Raw genomic sequence first — 24,628 nt, forward strand, 5'->3', positions numbered from 1 at the left:
ACCACAATTCACATTTTATAATAAATAAATATATATGTATATTATTATCTCACTATAAAGTTTGAAATTATTTAATGCAAATATTTTTTTCCGTATAAGGTTTCTGCATATAAATCATCTTCAAAATATTATTCGTAAATCATTTTACCATACAATAATAATGCACAGTAATAGTGCATTTTTGTTAAATAGAACGTGACAAAAAAAAACTATAATGAACTAATTTGTCGGTTAGAATCTTCTGACGTAACGAAATTGTTCTCTAAACGCTGGTTATTTGATACAATTATGTATATTGTATATGTATTATATAATAAGTATTTGCATACAAAATAACATAAACATACATTTGAACCATTCAAACGGATAGTCCAAATATTTAATACAAATTATAAATAAAAAAAAACGATTGAGCAACATCAATAACAACAATAACAATAACAATAACAACACAAATAATAATAATAGTAATAAAATATATCGAAATCACAATTCAAAATCGGAAGAATCCGAGGAAAAGACTACGACCAATCTTCTTTGATCATGTCCGCGCCTTTTTCGCCGATCATGATGACCGGCGCATTGGGGTTGCCACTGATTATGTTCGGCATAATGGAAGCGTCAACCACCCGGAGCCCGTCGATGCCGCGCACGCGCAACCGGTGATCGACCACCGCGTCCGGATCCGTGTCCGGGCCCATCTTGCAAGTTCCGGCCGGATGGTAAATGGTGAACGTGAAGTGCCGGAGAGCGCATTCCCAGTACTCGTCACTGAACAGTTCGAACTTCTTGCAACCCGGCATAGGCGTCAACAGCGGCCTGGAGTTGTATTTCCGGAACGCAGCTGTATTCGACACGTTGAACGCGATCCGGATACCGTCCACCAGCACCTGGACATCTTCCCGGTGTGCGAAATAGTTTGGTTCGATGATCGGATGGGCCAGTGGGTTCTTGGTCTTGAGTCGCACCCATCCGGAGCTCTTTGGACGTAAAAGCAGCGGCAACAGCGTCCAAGTCTCGGCGTTCACCAGCGGCTTGTACACCGTGTTGTACACGGCGTCCCGGAGCCCGGTGATCTTCCGGATCTGATCACCGTCCGAATTGACAGAACTCGGGGCGAAATGGAATTGTATGTCCGGAAACTCGCCCGACGGGTCCGCGTACTTAGTGTTGACAAAGGCTAGGCCCTCGACTCCGCTGGACGTCAGAGGTCCGCGCTCGTTCATTATGTAATCTAAGGCCACGGACGCGGTAGTAAACCTGGACTTTTTGAACGTGATCGGGTCGTCGATGAGAAACGTCAACCCACCCAGACCCACATGGTCCTGTAGGTTGTGACCCACCTTCAGGTCAGCGAGCGGTTTGATGCCCAGTTCATTCAAGTGATCGGCCGGCCCGACGCCCGACACCATGAGCAGCTGCGGCGACCCGATGGCTCCCGCCGACAGGATCACCTCTTTCCGGGCGGTAACCGTGCGCCGCTTGCCGTCCCGCAAGTACGTGACGCCGGTTGCCCGGGGCTTTATACCGCTGGAAAAATGAACGCGGGTCACCTGACTGCGCAGCGACACGTGAATGTTGGGGCGCAGCCGGATCGGCCGGAGGAACGCTTTGGCTGTGCTGCAACGGCTACCTCGACGAGTGGTGGTCTGCGTGAGCATGAACCCGTTCTGGAACTCACCGTTGATGTCACGGTTCGCGTATCCTAACTCCTCGCCGGCGGATACGAACGCGGTGGCGAGAGGTGTCCTCCACGGCGCCTCCGACACGGTCAGGTAGCCGCCACGCCTGTGGTACTTTGTCCGGGCCAGGTACGGATTTCGGTTGTCTTCGGACTTGATGAAGTATGGCAACACGTCCTTGTACGACCAGCCCGGATTTCCGGCTGCAGCCCACTGGTCGTAGTCTCTTCGATTGCCCCGCACGTACACCATGGCGTTGAGCACGCTCGAGCCACCAAGCACTTTGCCTCGGGGCCAGTTGCACCGGTCGTGCACCATGGCCAGGCAATAAGGGTTGTCGCTGGACGGAGGTGCCGTCTTGTATTGCCAGTCCATGTCGGACAGTTGCAGGTAGCCGACGAACGACGGCACGTCCGATATCTCCGTCTCGTCGCCGCCGGCCTCCAGCAACAACACCGTCCAGTTCTGCATCTCCGACAGCCTGTTGGCTATTACGGCCCCTGCTGAGCCCGCGCCAACCACTATGAAATCGTATTCGTCTAGTACCTGTAACGGAACATAATAGTTTGATTAAAATCAAAATTTTAATTAACATATTTTAATGTATCATTTAAGTTTTTGTTTGAATTATAAATTATGACAATAATTAATACATTTATATTTTTTAAGCCGTCGTATCAGTTAATAAATTGAGCAGAGAGAACTATAACCTACTGTTTTTTTCAATGTACAGATTTTTTGCACACACATAATTATTGTTTTTTTATTAGTTAGGTAAGGATTATAAAACCATTGAAGCTTTCATTAATTGATTTATCTCAATGAAACATTGTTTAACGTTTAACTAACGTATAAAACACCTTTGGTATTCATATTAAGGGTAGTTGTAAATCCAATATAATCTGTTAAAATGAACCAACTGTTCAGTGTTCATTTTTTTCTGACTTATTATTGTTACACAAAATAAACCATAAGCGTTGGTCAGCACGCCCGATAAGTTTTACGATAGCCTCGATCAGCGTTTAAATAGGATGCACTATATCATCAATGATTCAGTAACCACTATCGAGGTCTTTATTGAAAATTGTTTTGTGTCGCGTTTTGAGCAATCGCTGTATTGTGGTTTAAAACCATTTTTTTGAACAGCTATCCACATTTTGAAATGTCACAGATACTTAAAATGCAATTTCATTATAATGTAATTATAAATTAGTATTAAAAGTAGTTTAAATGAAGATAATTTATACAGAGTTATTTTTGCAATATGTATGAGTTGTATGAAGTATCAATAAATAGTAATAATGTACTATATGACGTACTTTTGTCTTATGTATTATTTTTGTTTATCAATTGTTATGTTTTACAGTCAGTAATCGTATTGATAATCATTTAGTTAAATATCAATGTAACCGGAACAATGATCGAATAACCGGATAATCACAAAATGAATGTCCTAGATTTTACACTCGTCGTTTAAAACGTTAACTATTAACCTATACCACCTGGGGGCGAATTGTATTTTTGTGTATACAACATAGCTGCAATAGCAGTCTATTCGTAGAGAGTTTAAGTTTGACAGACAAGGGCATCTGAAACTTGAAGAGTCACTTGGTACAATCGAAATACACCATACATTAAAAACAACTAAAATCAAATTACAAAGAAAGTATATATTTGAAAATAATATTAAAGACGTTCAAACATCGATTGCATAACATTTAAACACAATGTTCGTTTTTATTATTTTTATTTATATTTAAAGTAAATTATGACGATAATAACAATATTGTATTGATTTTTGAACGCATTTATTCATTATTTAACAAAATATTATTTTTAGATTTCTTGTAATAATTAGAAATTAAATTATTAAAATGTAATATTATAATGCTAAATTCCTTAAACAATTTTTATAAGGTTTAAACTTTCTAAATAGTTACTTAAACAAATGAATTTATAATGTTGTTGTATTACATGTTTGCCAATACAACATTTGTCGTAACAGTATTATAATATTATGTATAATCATAATGAATAATAAATAATGGAATTTTCAATAACATCTGCCAATAGAGCATTATTATTCAAAGAGTCATGTGTTATCATATACAAACTATTTATTTACTAATAACATAATACCTACTGTTATTTAATTTATATGTAAATATTCTATCATAAAAATGAGATTCGTGAACAAATTACTTATTTGAATAGATTTGAATGATAGACTTTTAATAATATAATTCTCATTTTCATAAGCTGATTAAAAAACTATAACATTATAAATCTTGATATTAAAATAGTATTTAAATATAATATAAATACAGTTTTCTCACATATTATAAGAAGTACCTATGTGTATAATAATACTGCACTGTATTTATAACAATTAAACATTTAAATACTTGAGTTTGTTAGGTTAAAAAAACGTTCTCACATTTTTAATTTCACTATTTTTTTTTCTACCAAGAAGCTAATTGCGCTGTTAATCGTAATTTAACATAATATAAATTATTAATATGTGAAATTGTTTTATTTAACGTATTAAGGTATAGTCTTCACTGAGTATCGCTCATCACATATAGTCGTATTTTACGAGTTTATTTGCTTATACACATTACACAGCTATTCGAATAGACTATAAATTATAAACTGATCTTTGTGTGAAAGTAAACAATATTTTAGTTTACAGTACGTCGGTATTATTAGTTATTAGTTTATTACCCTATGCGCCATAATATACTTAATGCAGAGAAATACATATTATGTAGGTAGTATAAACATAATTTATTAAGCCTTACAGAGTCGTGAAAAGATTTACATACATCATCAAGTACGTGTTTAGCTCAATAACCAGTATTTTATTACCTGAATGTTATATTGATTCAATTCCTATCATATAATACAGTTTGATAATATAGTGTATATTGCTATAAGATATTGTAGTCACTATAATGAATAATGATGTAATTTCGATTTTATTTGATGTGTTAACTTTAAAACTTTATGGCGTGAACACATATAAAATCAGTATAATATTATGGTTTTCCACTTAAATTTTAAACAGTAAATAATTTTAGTTTTTCTATGTTACAGATTCTATGTTTTTTTTTAAATATTTAAACTAAACAATTTTATTATTAGCATACTACATAATATCTCATAATTTTCATTAAATTAAAAATGTTGATTTAATAAAACAACTTATATTGAAGTGTTAATTAAATATTTAAAAAATGAACGGTTTGAATGAAAATGAAAGTTACTAGTAAATTTGTACAAATATTATATTCATTAACGATTTTATGAATGGTATATCAACAACAATGACTAGACTATGGACCATATCTATTTTCTAATGGTACTTAGTATATTATAATATTATAAATTATAACAATGTTAAGAATAATGTGTTGTGTTGGTGACTAAATAGTTACTGAGATTGAAATTAAATAGTTAAAATATTAAAACAGAGTTAATATAACCTATAGTAATACTATACTGATCAATTTATTCATTATTTCGTTTGTTTGATAAAATACAATGATTTATATACAAATAAACAAATAAATATTCATTGATTTAGTAATCATATTCTGAACATAATCATTTAATTTCCTAAACGATTATATTATCACTTTCATACAACTAGTGTGAAATAAAAAGGAATGTTATGAGATATATTTTTAACAAAATACTTGATTATTATTTAAAAATATTGAAAGTTGTACAATTCATAACACATATAGTATCATATAATGAAAAAATAATTCTCTTAGTTTATATATTATAATAAACAGTTTCACAACAAGACAGAATTACCTTACCCATAATCATTAATCATTCATGAAAAATCAATTAAAAACTTCCATGACCGAACTAAAACCAAAAAAAAAATACTCACAACTAAATCAGTGAAAAAAACACCAAATCCAGAATAAAATGACGCTTACATCAATATATTATCTTCTTAAGAGCACAAAGACTAAATGACTTAAAAACCTGATATTTATTATGCAATATTATAATTTTAGTTAAATATATTGATTCTTAACAAATAACTTATACCTTAACATTTATATAACTTAAATTAAGTTATAAGTATATAGCTCTAGAAATTAGAATATATTATTTATTTACCAATAATACTTATTGTCCAAGAAATAACAAAAAAAGTAACACATTAATTATAGATTTAAAGATAAATATTTTTTTTTCATTAAATATTTGTATATTTAATTTATTTATGATATAATGAAAATAATTTTCCGTAATATATGACTTTTTTTTTTATTTAAAATTAAATTTTTCATTTTATAATTGAGGTGAAAACTATTATTGGTTTAATTTATGAAGATTTATTTTTATTTAAAAACATTTATTTAATAAAAGTAAAATAAAAAAATTAATTAAATGTATAATTGAGGTCGATTTTACAATAAAGAATATTTATAGTTATAAACTATAATATATTCACAATGAATATTATTCTGAATATTCAAATATATAATATGGCTCTATAATGTCCCTGCAGCAGGTACCGAAAATATTGTTGAGTGTTTTTATATTATTGTAATAATATTAAATATACTCGTAAATAGAGTTTCTAAAGTATTAGGTTTGTACCATAATTAAATTTAAAGAATAGATAATAATATTAACACTGGAGTACCTTATAAGCAAAATACCGTTGGTAACTTCATTCACCTGTTGGCTTTTAATACTATATTTAATATTATTATCGTGTAAGATTCAATAGTAATAAGCTATGTAGTTTTGTAGATCACAATAACTTAATTAAATGTATAATAAACAAATAATAATAATTACAATATATAGTTAAATTAAAATAAAAGTTGCTTGAAGCTATCTACGTTTTAAATTACTGAAATGATTCTCGTAAAAAAATTTTTTTTTTATTGTTATATACATTGTTTTATTTATCACATTTCATGGTTTATTATTTTCGTATACTTTTTGAAATAAAAATATATCCTCTTATATAACCAAGGTTTATATTGAAGTAACATAAAGTTATGATGGGTAACCGGTTGGCGGTTTTTATTAAAATGGAAAATATTAAAGAATCTTGGCTATATTAGCTATAGTACCTACATAAATACATAATAAAATAAGTAATAATTATGTAATAATAACAACTTTCGTGTTTAGTGTAGGAACAAGTTTAAAATTATTTCTAGACGATTGATTATGGGGATTATTGAAAGAAAATTAATTAAGTAGTAATTGATATATTAACCAAAAATAAAATGTTCCGAAAACATTATCACTCATGAATGAATTTGAATGGTTTTAATTGTTATCAAAATAATGACATAATATTTTCTTTCAGGATTAAAATTTTAAATAGGTAATTATAAACAATTGATAAGTATTATAATATAGTATAAGAGAAGTTTGTGAACGTTCAACGTATTGAGTATTGATTAATCAGTAATCATACAGTTATTGATAATGATAGACATTAAATACTATCGCTATCAAACACATAAATACTATTGTTAAACAATACATTAAACAAGTAACCTGCAAATTGAAAGGGTTAACGGCAGTGAAAGGAATCTGATTCAGTCATATTGTTAACCGTATAATATGTTATTATGATATCGTAAAAAAGGATGATGATAACAATAATAGTAACGTCAACCTCATTCCCATATATCAAAATAAAGACTCTTAAATAAAAAAAAATTATTATTTTTGTGTGCAATAAGAATAGAAAAAATATATTGTAATCCGAAAAACTAGGTATGAGAAAACAACGAGCAACAACAGCGATACTATAGGTATAATCTATTGTAGTCAATATTCTAGCGTGTTATCGTATATTATCTGAATGAGGTGCCCTCAAATCGCCCATCATTGTGAAAAATTATTTAATTTTTGGACGTAGGACCTATCCATTTGCGGTCAATTTGTCTTGGATTTACACGAATTAGTATATTATTGTGAAAACTAGACAATGACCAAAGTAAGAAATAAATACAGATCATTATGACAAATTACCTTAAAGAAAAAGGACAGTGAAATTGAAGGTGACAGCTGATTCAATCGAACCACTTAACCTATAATTCAATACTTAATTTATCAGTGGTCAAGTGAAAATAAACTATCGTTAAATTCTCCCGTACATCGAACACGTGGGTCAAAAATATATTAGTTACGCTCAAAGGGCAATGCAATTCCTGTGCCCGATATAGAAATACTTCCTAAGTAATTGGGGTGGAGAAGGGTATACAATATTAATTACAAAAAATCACGTGCAGACGTTTTCGCTACCTACAGATCTAGAGAATGCGAAATCTTATAAACGTCGAATACTTAAAATATCAAAAATTCACGGAGTCAGAACGTAAGTTTATAAATTAATTATGATATTTACCTCTTGAACATCTATCACCCGCGATTCAGGATCATACATTGAATATCGGAGGTACGCCAAACCGATGACGAACACGGGTATCATTCCGGCTCCAGTCAAAGCGGCGCTGTTCATGGCACCAGATATCAACGACGCCATTACTGCTGTTTTCGGTTTTTTTTTTTTTTTTGATAAATTTGTTTATTAATCTTCTGCACCGACGTGATCTACGCACTGAACAACGATATAAACACTAATATTAATCTCACATAAAATATAGTATAAAACTCGCGAGTTATCGGAACGGTAACGCGGTCCTGGTCGTTCCGTCTTGTCGTGGGCAATATCCGTTCGGGGAACACTGTCCAACGACTCGGGCGATCTTCATGTCTTTACGACGATTTTCCGGTCCACGATAGGTACAAAAGCCGATGACCGTACTTGCACTTTTCCTGGTGCTCGGAGTCCACCATCAACGACAACTACGACTATTGCTTTCTAAAACCGTAAACGCCAACTAAAAATAATAAAATAATAACGATAATACTACTACTACTACTACTAATAACAATAATAATAGCGCGACGACTATATGGGGACGCGACGAGCTCGAGGACGAGTGAGAGTTCTTCCGAGACGAGACTAGACGACTGCGGCAGTTTCGCCGGGCCCCGAGTCCCACCACCAGGAATGCATTTCTATAATGGTGTGATATTTATTTTTATATATATATAAATTATACATTATATTATATTATACGCGCGGAATTGAACGTAGACCGCCACCGCCGCCGCGTACGATATTAACGTTCCCGTCGCGTATTACCGTAAGATTTGTGCGTTCAAATTTTTTTTTTTTATACTTCACTTCCCGGCGGCCGCGAGTAAATAAATATACGCGTATACCTACGTGAAAGTGGTCACGACCCGGCGGGTTCGGGTTTCGTGTATGTATACCTACGAGTATATATATATATATATATATATATATAGGTATACATACATATTATACCTACGTATAATATTATTATACATACTCATATACAAGTTTAATACACTTTTGGTTTCACTTTATAACGGTCCTTGAAAACTGTGCACGTAATCGCAATCTCCTCTCGCAAATTTTATCAACAACGTGTTTATTAAAACGTATGCGTCTTAAACGAAAAATACGTACTAATTATTTATTATTGGTATTTACGAGTCCAAGGGTGTATTGGAGCGTATAAGCGATTATATAGCAAATACGTATACCGTATCCTACTCATTACTATATTTTTAACGAAATGCGTATACGAAAAAAAAAATTAATTTTAAGTACACAATAAATGGTGGGCAATGAATATAGATATTATGATGTTTATCCTAACTTAAAATTTAGATTTAGATACGTCTTTAAAAATTAATCTAATACTCAAAAAAATATTTACCAATGCATCTCTGACCATGATTTTTATCTTCTCCGAGTCGTCGAAGCTAAGCCATACTTTCAAAATATGTTAAATGTCAATATGTTCGTAATATAGATGATTTCCGGAAATCGAATTTGTTAATGTAAATGATGTTTTATTTGTAAAAGTTTCAATACATAATTAATATTATGTATTAGCGTATTCTCAGATTTAACATTTTTACATAACTTTGTCTGTATTTTAGTGGTCACATCATTGTAATTTCAGGTTTATGTAACTTAAAATTATTGATAGATACAAAATGTATTATTTTTTTGTACACACTCTATATTGTTGGTGATGTACTGGTATTTTAAATTAATTACTTTGAGTTAATGGGAGTTTCCCAAAAATGTCTCGAAATTAACAGGCAATCGGAAATAAAGTATCACCTATAAGTACCTTTTTCGAGGAAAAAAATTATATTTTTGAAATAGTTCGAATGCGTTACAATTCAATTAAGTTACTCTATAGGTGCATCGGGAGTAAACTAGCTTAGATCCAAAAATATTTGGTTATTATTATTTTTTGTTTAGGTACCTATAATATTTTGTATATATTTTAAGTTAGGGTGAGTGTACTAATAATTTTTATAATATATATACATTATACATATTAGTACCTATAACTCAGTTACTTATTTTTTGAAAATTTTGAAATCAAAAAAACGTTTGCTATTTGTCTATTATGGCACTAAGTCGCGCATCAGTACAGACTTACACTTATTGACAGTAAATTACAGTACTCATACTTAATATTATTATCGAAATTAAAAAATAATGGTTTCCTCGCCATTGACTCAATCGTTGTAAAAGTTACGTATATAATTGTACATTTGTAGTACGTTAGTACGTAATCAATTATAGTCATGGTCAATTATATCTCTTAAAAATTATGGTTGAATATTTATAATGCACTCTGGCTATGAAAATAAAATAAAAACTTAAAGCACTTGAGACATTCATAAATCAGTTATGCCTTTTACGGAGAACTTTACAATAATGTGTTTTAAAACAATACATGTAATACTTATTTGTTTTAAAGTAAAGATATATCTACGTATTATATTTGAATAGGTAGTTGAGTCCACGGTCTTAATTTACACTAGATTAAATCCAAAAAAATCTATTTAAGTCTAAAATATATAATACCAATAATTTAGCCTGAAAAAATTTTTTTAAACAATAATAATATGTAAAATTGTAAATTATCTGTAAGACTTATGGTTGACAGTACACAAATATACAAACAATTTATAATTCTCAAAGTTATTAGAATATTAAATGCTGAAAATGAATATAACTCTTAATAACTAAATACACGTGTATTATTTTATTTTAATTGAATTTTTTTTACACATTATTATTATTGTGAAATATCGCTACTGAGTACGGACATTCGGCTGGACGACAGTTACAACGATGAGAGTATTCAGATTTATATTATTATTAACTTGAATATGCGTAATAGTTTTTGTTTATTATTCGAACATATTATACTTTGATTTTCAAACATATTGAGTAAAATACATAGAAACTAATTTTGTTTATTTGAATTTTAACAATTTTCCCTTAAAGGCAGTGGCACTCCCTCCATGTATATAAAAAAATATACCTGCATATCGAAATTATTCGTTTGTACCAGGTGTATACTATAATATACTTATACATACATATTTTATTATACATATAATTAGTAGTGTACTTCCAACGAAGGCGTATAATGAGTTCGAATAAAAATTCTATCATATGAACCTTATAAGGTTTACAAGGATGTAAAACCAAATCTGAAGTTAAAAAATCATAATTGTATTATACTATACTATTTTGGTCAAAAAATGATATGGTTAAAATAAACAATTAAGTTAATAATACCATGGCAATTTATTATTAAAGTATTAATTTGATACAGTAGTTTGAAATTAAAAATAGTACGAAATAAACAGTAATAGGGATACAAATTGCCTATTTGTAACGCCTTGAAAAAGAATCATCCACGGTCCAATACAAGTTTATTTTTATACTAACTAAAATAGAAATATAAGTTTTAATATTTATTAGTTATTTAAAAAAGTATAAATAGTTAAATTTTATTTAGCATAAGTATTAAGTATATTATTTTTATTTATATTTATAACTGAACTGATAATTTGATTCATTTTAGTCACTGGTTACTGGTAGATACCATTAGAGATATTCAGTATTAATTATTAATTTTTAACTATTATAATTAAGGCTGGGGTTTTAATGCCCTACAAATCTTAAAAACTGCCTTTAAAAAAATACATTTAAAATAAATTATTATAGGTAAAAATGAAGAAAAAAAAAATTTAAAAATGATACTACAGTACTGTACTTTTTTTGTTGATAGTACCTATAATTGTACGTTGTTACTTGTTTAATTGAATGATAAATAATTGTAGATAAATGTAGGCGATAATTTGAGCGGAAAAGCCGAGCTAAGATAAAAATTTTAATAACAATAACTTGTCGTGCTATATAGTTTATTACTTATACCGTCAGCAGTTTCGAAAGTTTCTTGCTAATCTTAACAATGTTCGTTGATTTTATTAAAAAAAAATGAGGGAAATGCTTAAAAAATTATGAAAAGCACTAAAATAGTCTAAAAATGCACTAAAAATACATTTAAAGTTAATTGTTGAAAAATACAAAAAAATGCAAAAAAAATACTTTAAAATTATCAGTATTACTCAAAACACATTTTATACTTATAAGCCAAAGATTCAATGAAAAAAATATGCTTTTGTATCGAAATCTTAGCCGTAATTATAGTAGTTTTACTATCATTTTATATGAAATGTTTTGTTTAACATGTATATTGCATGCTTATAAATTATTCTTAAAAGGTATAAAATAAGTTCTATAATAATATGTTTTTATGTTTTCATAAGTAAGCTCATGTATTATCAACTAAATGTGGAATAAATATTTCTTAAATTAAAATTTAAGTTTCGGAATTAAATTAAATGTTTTTTCAGCATTTTATTATTCAACTGTCATAGTCAAATATGATATTTAAAAATAAAGTTAACGATGGAATATCATGTATTATGAATTATTTTAACAAAATAATACTAAATTTTAAAATTTGTTATAAATAGGTGTTTGTGATACAAATTTAACGTAAAAATTATGTCGGATCTTTGTAAGTTTAATCAAAGTAATTCATAATACCCAATACATTTCGAATAATTATATAAATACACGTTTCTATTAAAAGTAGATACATGTTATAATGGTCTTATAATGTAATTTACTCAAAAGTCATGGTCATAATATTTTGATTTACAGTGTTAGATTACAAATATTACTAGTTATACATACAACATATACAAAGAAAAAAAAGTATAAATGATTCAATACATATTAACACAATGCACAAGTATACAAACAGAAATATCAAAGTGGTTCACAATTATGGTGAACACGTAGTAAAATAATAAGATATAGTAATAATAATAATACTAATATTTATAACTAGACTAGAGTGAATAATAACATACAATTAGTTTTGATAAGTTTTTCAAGTAATTATTTAACATTAAGTTACAAAATGTTTTAAAAAGTTTTAAACCATAATTGTAACTTTAAAGGTGTAAAGAAGAAGATATCCATAAAAATAGTATAACCATAATAGTCGTTTGATCTTATAATTATCTACCTATAATACATTTTTATAAAAATTGAGCAATACAACTTGACATACGTATTGAGATGATCGAGAACTTAACCTAAATAGGCTAAAAATTCAAAAGAGACGAATTAGTCCTAACTAATGGTAATATTGGCACTCCTTCGTCTTCTCCTTTTCGCGTCAATACCATTCCAATAATTGATTATCATGTCGGAACCTTTCTCACCAATCATTATTGTCGGGGCGTTGATGTTACCATTTGTGATCTGAGGCATAATGCTGGCGTCAATCACTCTCAAACCCTGAATCCCATATACTCTGAGTTTGGGATCGACTACGGCAAAAGGATCGGTAGGTGGTCCCATTTTACATGTGCCTGAAAACGCATATATTATGTTAAAAACAAAAATATATAATATGATATTTTTTATGATATTTTAGATTAATTAAACTCTATGAATTCAATGTTAGGCAAAAAAATAAGGATTAATCCAAAAGTTTCAAACTAGAGTATCGAGTACTTGAATTGAGGGTGCTGGTAAATTACTTAAAATATAAACAGTTATCGTAAGTACGTAACAATAATTATTATCTTCAACAATAAAAAAATATATATACATATTATATGTATAAATGAAAGATATAGCATGTGTATTTGTAAACAAATCTATCATTCAATCTATTTTATTATTAATAATTGACACTGGTTCAGTATTATTATTTCCTGGACCATAACCCATCACAATATATGTGCTTTAAATCACCACACGACTCTGTCTCGGTAAAATTGAATACTTGTCTTTAATAAGGTTTTCAATTAAATTTTTAGAATTACACGTGTTAAAAAAATTTGGAAACCTCTAGGTTAACTGACGATTAAAATTTATATAGTACGAATTATATCTATAATGCGTCCTTCGTAAAATATGTAAACCAAAATAAATTAATTGACTTTGCTAGGTGTTTAATATAGTACTTATATGATATAACTATGGTCTATGGATTGAAAACCAGTACAATATAATAATGATTTAAAATATATTTTATAATTAATATAATATAATAAAAATATAAATATATATATATTTAATATAATTTATAATTAATAAAAATCGTTTTCTAATCATTTATCCTTATAGGATTATGGTCAAATGCAATCAATATGTGTCGTACGTATACGTTTTAAATATTATGTATGATTTTATCTATAGGACTTTATAAACTTCATTCATTGTGCATAATCGCTCGTATAGTTATGTAACACTGCAACTTATAAATCGATGTTACGTGTACATAATATAATATCGTTTGAAAAAAAAACACACCGCCGCCGGACTGCATTTATCGCCGTAAAAATATAATATTTCATGGCACTACCGATCGGAACCAAAAATGTATAGCTGTAACCGGGACACCGGGTATTACTCACCCGACATGTGGTATATGGTCATGGTATACTGACGAATCACACACTCCCAGTACTCGTCGGTGAATAGCTCGAGGGTCTTGCAACCGGGCACCGGCTTGGCGTGGAATCGGGCGCCGAATCGTTTCATGGCGGTCGTCTCGCCCACCGCCACAGCCGCCTTGACACCCTCCCGCAGCACCCGCAGATCGTCTGGGTGCGAGAAATAATTGTGGTACATCAGTGGGTACTGGTGCGGGTTGTTGCTCCGGAGCAGTACTCGTCCTCTGCTTTTGGGCCGCAACAACATCGGAAACACGCCGAACACGTCCTTGTTGTTGAGGTCTCCCAACAGCTCGTTGTAGAAATCGTCCCGCAGACAGTGAGCCTTCCGGGCAGCAGTTCCGCCGTCCGAGTTGGTCGACGTGGATGTCAGCATGAATTCGATGTCCGGCCAGTCGTCCGACTGGTTACCGTATTTGGTTGTAATAAATGCTACCGTCTCCAGTCCGATGGACGACGTCAGTGGTCCTTCGCCCAGCACGGCATACCTGCAGCATCCGCACCAGTGAATTTATTGAAATATTAATATACGCGACAACATACGCACAGACCGGCTCGTGGATTATAGATTAAAAAAATCAGTTTATAGTATTTAGTTAAATTACAGGTAAAACCTTTGGTGATTATTTTTAAATTTTTCTATAGGTAATTACGGAAAGACGAAAATAAGCTAAACAGTAGCTTTGAGAAAGCAACAAATGCATTCCAGGGGTCTTTAATCAATTTTATACGTAATTTCGTTGATTTTAATCATTTGTCTACACTTATATTTTGTACGTTAAGTGACTGTATAATATTGTTCGTTTCAATATTTAAAAATATTTTATTATAATAAGGCTCTAACACTTTTTGAATTTAGAAACATTGCAATGTTTTCGGTTTATAATAGTTTTGCAATATCAGATTTACTTGTAAGAACTAAAATCATAATTTTATAGATACCTACGATAAATCATTTATTAGGCAATGATGCTAGTGAACGATTATTCCGACACCCACCCGACTTCGATTACCTCTGTTTTTTATTAGATAGGTGCCTATTTTTATCATTCTATCTTACGAATATATTTATATTATATAATATAATAATAATTATTACTTGCATCATAATTAGATGTGTCTATCATTCACGACTTAACGTTATTTCACTATTAAGTATAGACTATAAAATAGTTTTTTAAAGTGATGAGATTAGTAATCAAAAATGGTAAAACGAGACTTTAGGGGGACGGCGTGCTCAACGTCAGTGTCCCACGATCAAACGCTTTCCTCCTAGATTCAAAAAACATTTAAATTTTACCTTAAGGCTGCCGGTATATTGACTACACGGTTCATGACCAAGCTAACTGGATAGTCAATGGGGAAGACTAGACCGCCAACAGCCACATGATCCATAAGGTTTTCACCAACGCCAGGTAAATGATGGATTACTGGTATATTGATACTTCTTAGGTGTTCTTCCGGTCCAACGCCTGGAATGTAAAAAAAAATCTAGTGGCATAATCATTTTAATTGTATGTACCTATACGGTCTGCGAGCAAATCGTCATCAGAAGCCGGATTACAAAACGGTTGCTTTCACCGCACGGTAAAGTCTACGCGGATCCCCTTGCGTGCGCGTATCTCCTCACGTAGACACAGAAAACAAACCGACCACATATTATCGTGTAATATTATTATATGCATCTTACACCACTCACGGACGCACACGCAAAGTTGCGCAACTTCAAATATGCGTAAAGTCAGGATTCGGTTAAAAAAAAAGAATAAAAAGATTTAATTTTAATAATGATAAAAAATGAAATGAAATTTATATTTTGCGTTTAATACAATAATTTATTTTTAAGTTATAAGTTATATTTAGAATATAAAATCAATAGTATTTTATATTACATTATCATAAACGGAATTCCGTATTCCTTTTTATTCATTATTCTTAATATAAAAATAAGTAGAAAATATTATTTTACGAATGCGTGTCTTAAGTAAAAGTATACGTAATAGTTTGTAATAAATTAAAATATGTTTTAGATTTAATTTATTTTATAACAGATAGTCAAATATCTCTATATGATATATTTATTTTTTTAAATATACTCTAAATTGTCAGTTATTTATTTAGCGTTTTAGTTACACTTAAAATTTCAATAGATTTTCGAAAGTATAATATAACGTTATGTTTACCAATTGGCAGACTATAATATAATAATAGTTATGATATAACCGTAAATTCTCACCTGAGAGCATAAGTAATTGAGGACTGTTGATGGCTCCCGCGGATAATATAACCTCTCTTTTGGCCAGCGCAACTCGTCTTCGACCGTCCCGTTCGAACTCCACGCCGTAAGCTCGTTTACTGTCCGGGTCGATGAGCACTTTCGTTACGTGCGACCACAAAGCCACGTGAAGATTTCTTCGCAACCTTATTGGTTGCAAAAATGCCTTCGATGAACTGCACCTGTAACCCCGACGCATCGTGAACTGATACAACCCGTATCCAGTCTGAATTTCGCTGTTTGTGTCCCGTATCTCGTAACCCATTTCTTCGCCGGCTTGCAAGAAAGCAATACCTACATCAAAATACAAAAACCAACGGTTAAACTCCATAGTGATATTATTATCGTAACAGTAAAATGATATAATTGGCAACTCTATTCAACTGCATAGATAACTATTTAACATTAGATTTATACGGAACCTAAAACATTAAAAATAATACGAGTACCTACGTTTAAGCTTTTCCACCAAAGCCAACATAGAAAACTCGTTTATAAGTATTCTGGAACCTCAATCCCTACCATTTTAACTCATAAAAATTCGTCTGTATTGCAACACGCATGTTATTCTGCAGAAGTGCATGCAAGTCACTTACGCCATTTTCGGATTGCAGATAATAGTCTCGCGGCTCCATAAGAAACGACGTTCAAAATGAACCCAATACATAATAATTGTATCAGACAACTAGGTACAATAAACGGGTTTGAGCTGCAAGTCATTTTATTAAATCACTCCAGGTGATTATATTTCAATTTCTGTATTTTTAATTTTTTATATACATTGGCCAACAACGGTATTACATATGAAATATTATATTCTTATTAATAATTAGATTTTTATATGTACATATACTATAACTTATATTTTACATATTTCGATCAATTAAATTAAATTCTATTAATAGCATGTTTTAAAAATGTATTTATTTTATATAGATAATTTTTATCTATTTTGTAAAATTGTGATAGTGTAATTTATTATTAAAATAAAAATAATGTTGAAGTAGAAAAGACCGTAGGCGATTTAGTCATAATTTCAAAGATTTCGATAAAAATAAATGTAAAACTGAATAATTTTTAGATATAGAAAAAAGGAAACTCATTGAGTTAATTTATTATTACAGAAGACTTTATACTTCGACATAATCATTAAATAATAATTTCTAACAGTTAGTTTTTTTGTTTAAAAAGAGTTAGTTGTATAATCTAGACTATACAATTAGCATAGTGTTGCATTGTTGGATTATTACTTTATTATGTCATTATTTTTCTTAATACCAACAAGCTTAATTTTACTAGCTCTAATAAATTATCGTGTTTAATTAATTAATTGTAGTTAACACAATACAAAAATTAATCACTAATGCTTTAAACGAGTCATTGCACTATATTAGATTTGTCATTGGCCGTGTACCCAATATTGCTGATACAATAATGTGACATAATATTTACTCTGTACTCGGTAATAAAAGCGTCTCGTTGAATAAGGCGATGCATCATACCCAAGGACGAGTATTGTGGTATGGAATATTATCACGAAGGAAAAGTCCCGCCTACTTTTCGAATTTCTCAATGTTCACGTAAATAACAAATTGCCATCTACTCATCTGCCTGCCTACCAGACGAATACCAACTTTTTTCATCAAGTAACTGGCGTGTACGATTCAACACTCACGTAACAATGGTATATTTTATATAAATATATATACAGTTACTATGTCAAATCTGAAATTTGTATTTACCTAAAGGTGTATTCCAAGGTGAGTCTTGAACGGTAAGATAACCCCCGGTTGCGTGGTATCTCGTGTTTTTGGCCAAGTACGGATTCCGTTGGTCTTGCGATTTTTTAAAATACGGAAGCACGTCCTCGAACCCCCAACCAGGGTTTCCCATCCTCTCCCAGTTGTCGTAATCTCGTTTGTTGCCCCGCACGTACAACATGGTGTTTAACACGCTGGAGCCGCCGATCACCTTGCCACGGGTCCAACAGCACCGATTACCCTTCATCGCCTGACATGCCGAGCTATCCGGCTGCGTCTTATACTTCCAATCGTACTTGCTTCCATGTAAGTACAACGATATGGCTGGTACGTCTGTTATCTCGGACTCGTGTCCTCCGGCTTCCAGTAATAGTACGTTCCATTCTGGGTTCGCGGACAGACGGTTGGCGACCACAGCGCCCGCCGACCCACCGCCCACCACTATGAAATCATATTCAGCTCTCAGGTTTTTCTCGTTCACCAAACGGTTCTCCGGGTCGTACAGGTCATAATTGTAGTAGGCTAAAGCGGCCAAGAAAGTAGGCAAAAATAGTAGCTTTCCACCTCCGGCCACCTTGGTTGCAAACTTTATGGCACTAATGAGCACTGTGCCTGCGTGCACCATTTTGAGACTAGACGTCACATTCTATCCGTAACCAATATATTAAATAAACCTGCGAACAAAAAATCATGTGGATCTTAAATTTTAAATAATACTGTCTATCTAAAATTTACAAGTATATCCTAGACTACTTGAAAATAGTCTTGTATAGATTAGGTATATACAATGTACCTACATTTATACTTTGAGAACAATAATCACCTCCAATCATACATTATTATTTTAATATCGTAGTACTGGGGTAGGGCGGTATATCTGATACTAGGTGAAAAATAAAATTAGCTTTATATTTTTAACAATTAAAACTCATATTCTCATTGAGGAATGTAACCGTTTTAACGATTATATGTACTTAATTGCTAATAAATTATATTAAATTTATTTACCTAATTCATCATATGACTACATTTATTGACTTTATTTTTGAATAGATAATTATTAAAGTATACTTAAATATAATCACTTCATAAAAACATTCTAACGGAACACTAATTATGAAGCTAATTAAATTAATTCTGTGATTTATAATTAATTATTCAGTTGCAGGAAAACATTTTTAAAATTCAGTTGGTATATTTAAATAAAAATATCTACAGAGAAATAAGAATGTTTTTAGATCCCAGAAAATGTTCTTCTTTTTGGTTGCATAATAAACTAAAGTGAGATTTAATCTAAATCTTCTTTTTATATTTAACTTTATAGTGCGTAAATTATGTTCCGGTTCGGAAAGCAGAGTGAACAATTTATGTGGCTTGTCTTAAACTTAGTTGTTATATTTTTTTTAACCTGTTGTATTATGAAATATTTGTTATTTGTAATAAATTAATTGTGTTTTAAGCTAAATTATATAACTTAAGTGAACAGAAATAAAGAATAATTTAATAGAATTTCTATATTATATTTTTTAAGAGTAGAAATTATAAAACAAAATATTTATTGCGTCACTATCGTTATTCTTATTTTTATAAAACTAATTTTAAAAATTAAATTTGTATTCTTCGTCTCACAATATCAATAAAATTTAAAACATTATGTATTCGTTTCATGTACGAACAATATATTCAGTAAAAACTTGGAGGTATTTAAACATATTGTGATATTCTTAGCCTTGTCTAGTTGTGACATGTATGTGAACTACAGTTGTCGACGAAAGAATCAGGATTGAAAATTCACTTATAGTAGTGGTACGCAAATGCGGTATTTTCTTTACTACACGTCATGTATTATACACATATACATATTATACAAGGAAATATTTCTACATCATTGATGTAACGATATGAGGGACTAGATTATAAAAAAAAATTTAAGTGTTGGAATGTAGGAATCCAACAAGAAGATTCTATAGTGTAGTTCCGGTGCATGGTGCGATCGGAATAATTTTAAGCGGAGTCTGGTTTTATACAATACGTTTTGGTAGTATTAAAAAAAATAACAGGTTGATTATTCGGATTTTTTGATTATTCTACTATCGGAAGCATACCTCTCGGCAAGTGAATATTATAAATAACGATTATAACTATCTAAACACGACTACATTTTCATAATATTTGGATGTTATGACTGCGCCCAAAGATAAATCAAATTGGCTATTGAAAAGCTCTGTAACAATAAGTAATTAATTATTAACACTTTTATATAGACGCATTATAATATTATACCCAGTGAAAGAGAAATTTACTGAATGACACGATTTGTGTAACAATATTTACTTAAAGTGGTAGCTCATTTAGAGTTCATGGTCAATACTTTCAGTTTTTACTTTTTAGTAATATTTACTACATTTAATAATATTTTACAATTGAGCTTGAACTCACACACACATACATATGTATATTATATATATGTACCTATGTAATGATACGAACAGTGACAGTCACGAAATCAATCGGCAACGCACTATCAAATGGAATTTTTTTATTTTATTTTTTTTTAAATATATAATAATATATTACATGCGTGCTCGTTGTTTATGAATGACAGATGTATTTATTCAACGAAAATCATCGCGTTTTCTTTATGTTTGACGTGTTTAATAATGGTGTAACTTATACAACCGTTTACAATATTGCCATAGGTATCCAGTATCCACCTATCAGTTTGTAATTATAATGAGCTATAACCAGTCATTTATAATGTGTTTTGTTTGATGTGTACCTACGCGTAATCATATATTCTAAACCGAAATAGGCGGTTATATTTATTTAAGTACCTATTTTTTTATTTTATCAATAATAATTTTACGTAAACTATTATATTTTAATTTATTCGTTAGAAAGCTTGTGTGCTATAAAAAAACACGAATACTATTTTGTTTAAATTTAAGTTTTTGTAATAAATTATTTTCTATGTCATTCAGATTTATTTCACAACAATTAATTATATGCTGGAATCTATTATTTTTAATTGTAAGTACATATGAAAACAAGTCCAACAAACAACTGGAATATTTTTTAGTACACTTAAAAAACGTTATTTTTTGTTAAATAATAACGAAAAAAATAATTAACCACATGCACGTGACTATTTTATTTTTATACTATTTTGCAATGAGCGTGGACACAAAATGGTGTCATTTCATGACATAAACGTCCCCTCTCCTTAAGTAAGGCCAAGGCCACTCTCTCATTTCCCCAAAGCACAAAGCATACATAACACTTTTCAATTAACTAAAAAAATGTGACATAATAATCTCATTAATTTATCGTCGTCATTATCACAAGGTATAATAATTACCTACCTGACAATTTTTTTTAGTGGAAAGATAAGTATTTTTTTTCTACTATTATTAAGTATATTAATTACTAATGTAAAAATATTGCACAATGTACTTAAATAAGTGTACATTGAATATATATTGGAAAAAGTGAAAACAGCTGAACATGTTTTATACGTTTGATAAAAGCTCTCGAATAATTTTGAACTAGATGGGCGATGTATAAAATTGAAGTTTTTACGGTGATGTTGTATACATTTCATGGTCACAAGTTCAAATGATCGGCTCCATTAAACTCAATTTATTGGCGTACGTGACGATACGACATGACTGGAGTTACGTACGAACGGCAAATATTTAATGATAACCCGATTATTATTGGTGAAAGCCTTATACAACTTGGTATTTAGTCTTTACTGGGCACAGCGTTTAGACACATATGTACAAACTGACGACATAACTGTAGCTATTGCTACACCACGATGTTTTTGCGGCCGTCTCGTTACGTTGTCTCGGTGACACACACGCGATATTGTTTTAAACAATGATAATAATAAAATTAGTTATCGGAACGAAAATATGTATTTTATAATAATTCTTGTTTTACCGGATCAAACATAATGACGTGCCAACACAGCACTTCGCCGTCATTGCGAGACGACCGAATGCGTATTCGCAAATATTTTATATTCAATGCACCAGGATTACGCAACTTTAATACTCGTTTTAGCAGAACTATCGAAAACGCCTTATCTAAAAAGAAGAAAACTGCGATGGTTACCGGAAGTCAGTAATTCCGATGACGCCAAAACCTGAGTTTTTGAAATTACTGTGATATCGCACGAACACGTGCAGCACCATGTAAACCGGTTGCGGTCGTTAATATTCCACTTTCGTTCTTACATTTCAATACTATACACCTATAATATTATATGTATCTTATATCGCCCATAACGTTACATTAAACCCGTAGTGTGTATAGTAACACCACGACCGGAAGGTATATAGTTATTATATATACAGTATCACAATATTATTATGTTATAATATTATATAGCCTATAGGCTATACCTACGTATGTGGACTTGGTGGTGGTGGCAGTGCCGGTGGTCGGCACGTTACATTATTTTTCTCAACGACCATCATCCCGGCGTGGTAAATCAAATCGTCGCATTCGAAACGCACGAGATGGGTATGATAAATCGATCGATAGATCTCTCACACGGGCCGACGTACACGTACGATGTCCAATCGGTCGTAAATAAAATTCACATAGGCGTACCGATGTACAATAGAAACACTCGATATCTATACACGTATATACATATATCTCACGCACACACACATAATATATATGTAACGAGTGAAGTGTATGTATGAATTGAGACGTACATATAAAAAATTATAACATATGTTTTATTGATGATTTACCTGCTACGGACGTCCTGTTGCGGTGGTGGCCAACAGCTACCTAGTATGTATAGGTATATTGTCATGCACTTCGTATTATGTTGCGACGATCCGTTTATTATTATGTTACGACGATGTTATACTATTTATACCGGCCGATGAAACGCACTGCAGTAGAGTAACCGGACGAGAAAAAAATATTTTGCAAAACCGCTAAAAACCAACGATACAGATTTCGGTCCACTTCACCGCTACATTCGTCCGAGATCGAAAACGGGACAAACCGAAAATTTAAATTTTTTTAAAAAACGAAGATCTGAGACGTACGCAAATTACAGATCCGCGGCACAAGAATCGGCTGACCGTTTTTGAGTGGACGCACGCCGACGTTTGAACGTGCGTTTATCGGGTCGGCTGTGGCGATGCGGTGTCCGTCCGCGATCATTTCCTCTTCCCTTTGGCTGTCGCAGCGCCGTAGATCCCCCTCCCCACTCCCGGGGCCCCGGTCGAGTACGTGTAGTGAAAGTAACCACCGCGCGCGACCAACGACCACGTCGTCATAATATTGTTATAGGTGCGTACGCACATTACGCATCGATGATGTATTTATTATTATGTGCGACTACATAATAGATGTGTGTTTGGGTTTAATCGCAGAATATAACATTATAATAATATTATTACAGAATTGAAAGAAAAAAAAAACCGAAAGTAAACCTTAATTGGACTCCCGTGATTATTAGGTATTATGTATATCACACTAGTCATTACTGCAAATTGAGATGGAACATTATGTTATATAGGTAGGTACTTAATAATCTTAATAAATCGTCGCTATTACTTAAATTATAATAATATCGTGTGTAGATGTGTTGCAAATAATTGCATTTCGCAGACAATAGATTCGACGGTGCCTCTACACAATTCCCGTAATATTACTATACCCATAGCGTTATTAATTTGCGCTCGTGTGTTATCCAACAAGACCGTTTGTAATTGTAAACAGACGACTGTGACAAAGTGCACTAACACTATTATAATGCATCTTTTTAACTGAGCGCGACGAATCGATGGCAAATCGAAATACTAAACATTGTCTGTAAATTAATTAGGCACATGATATACGTTCGACGTTGTTTGATAATGCGGCCGCGATGGTATAGATTTTATGGGCGTACAGCAGGAGGGTTAATTGCCGCGGGCGCGTTA

At 31.5% G+C, this 24,628-nt stretch overlaps 2 protein-coding genes across 2 annotated transcripts; both read right to left on the minus strand.

Annotated features, from left to right (window-relative positions):
* Positions 1–338: 338 nt before the first annotated feature.
* On the minus strand, positions 339–8,864 carry LOC114132055 (glucose dehydrogenase [FAD, quinone]). The gene is made up of 2 exons (XM_027997435.2): positions 8,086–8,864; positions 339–2,228 (listed from the first exon to the last, which is right to left on the minus strand). The coding sequence occupies exons 1-2, from the start codon at positions 8,221–8,223 to the stop codon at positions 522–524; spliced, it is 1,845 nt and encodes a 614-aa protein (XP_027853236.1). The 5' UTR covers positions 8,224–8,864; the 3' UTR covers positions 339–521.
* Positions 8,865–12,664: 3,800 nt separating this feature from the next.
* Positions 12,665–23,845, minus strand: LOC114128817 (glucose dehydrogenase [FAD, quinone]). Its single transcript, XM_027993437.2, has 6 exons — positions 23,441–23,845; positions 18,654–19,345; positions 16,873–17,205; positions 15,937–16,108; positions 14,598–15,124; positions 12,665–13,544 (listed from the first exon to the last, which is right to left on the minus strand). Exons 2-6 carry the CDS (start codon positions 19,294–19,296, stop codon positions 13,303–13,305), a joined length of 1,917 nt encoding a protein of 638 aa, XP_027849238.1. The 5' UTR covers positions 19,297–19,345; positions 23,441–23,845; the 3' UTR covers positions 12,665–13,302.
* Between the last annotated feature and the right edge of the window lie 783 nt (positions 23,846–24,628).

Source organism: Aphis gossypii, chromosome 1 (assembly GCF_020184175.1).
Source record: "Aphis gossypii isolate Hap1 chromosome 1, ASM2018417v2, whole genome shotgun sequence".
Lineage (NCBI taxonomy): Eukaryota > Metazoa > Arthropoda > Insecta > Hemiptera > Aphididae > Aphis > Aphis gossypii.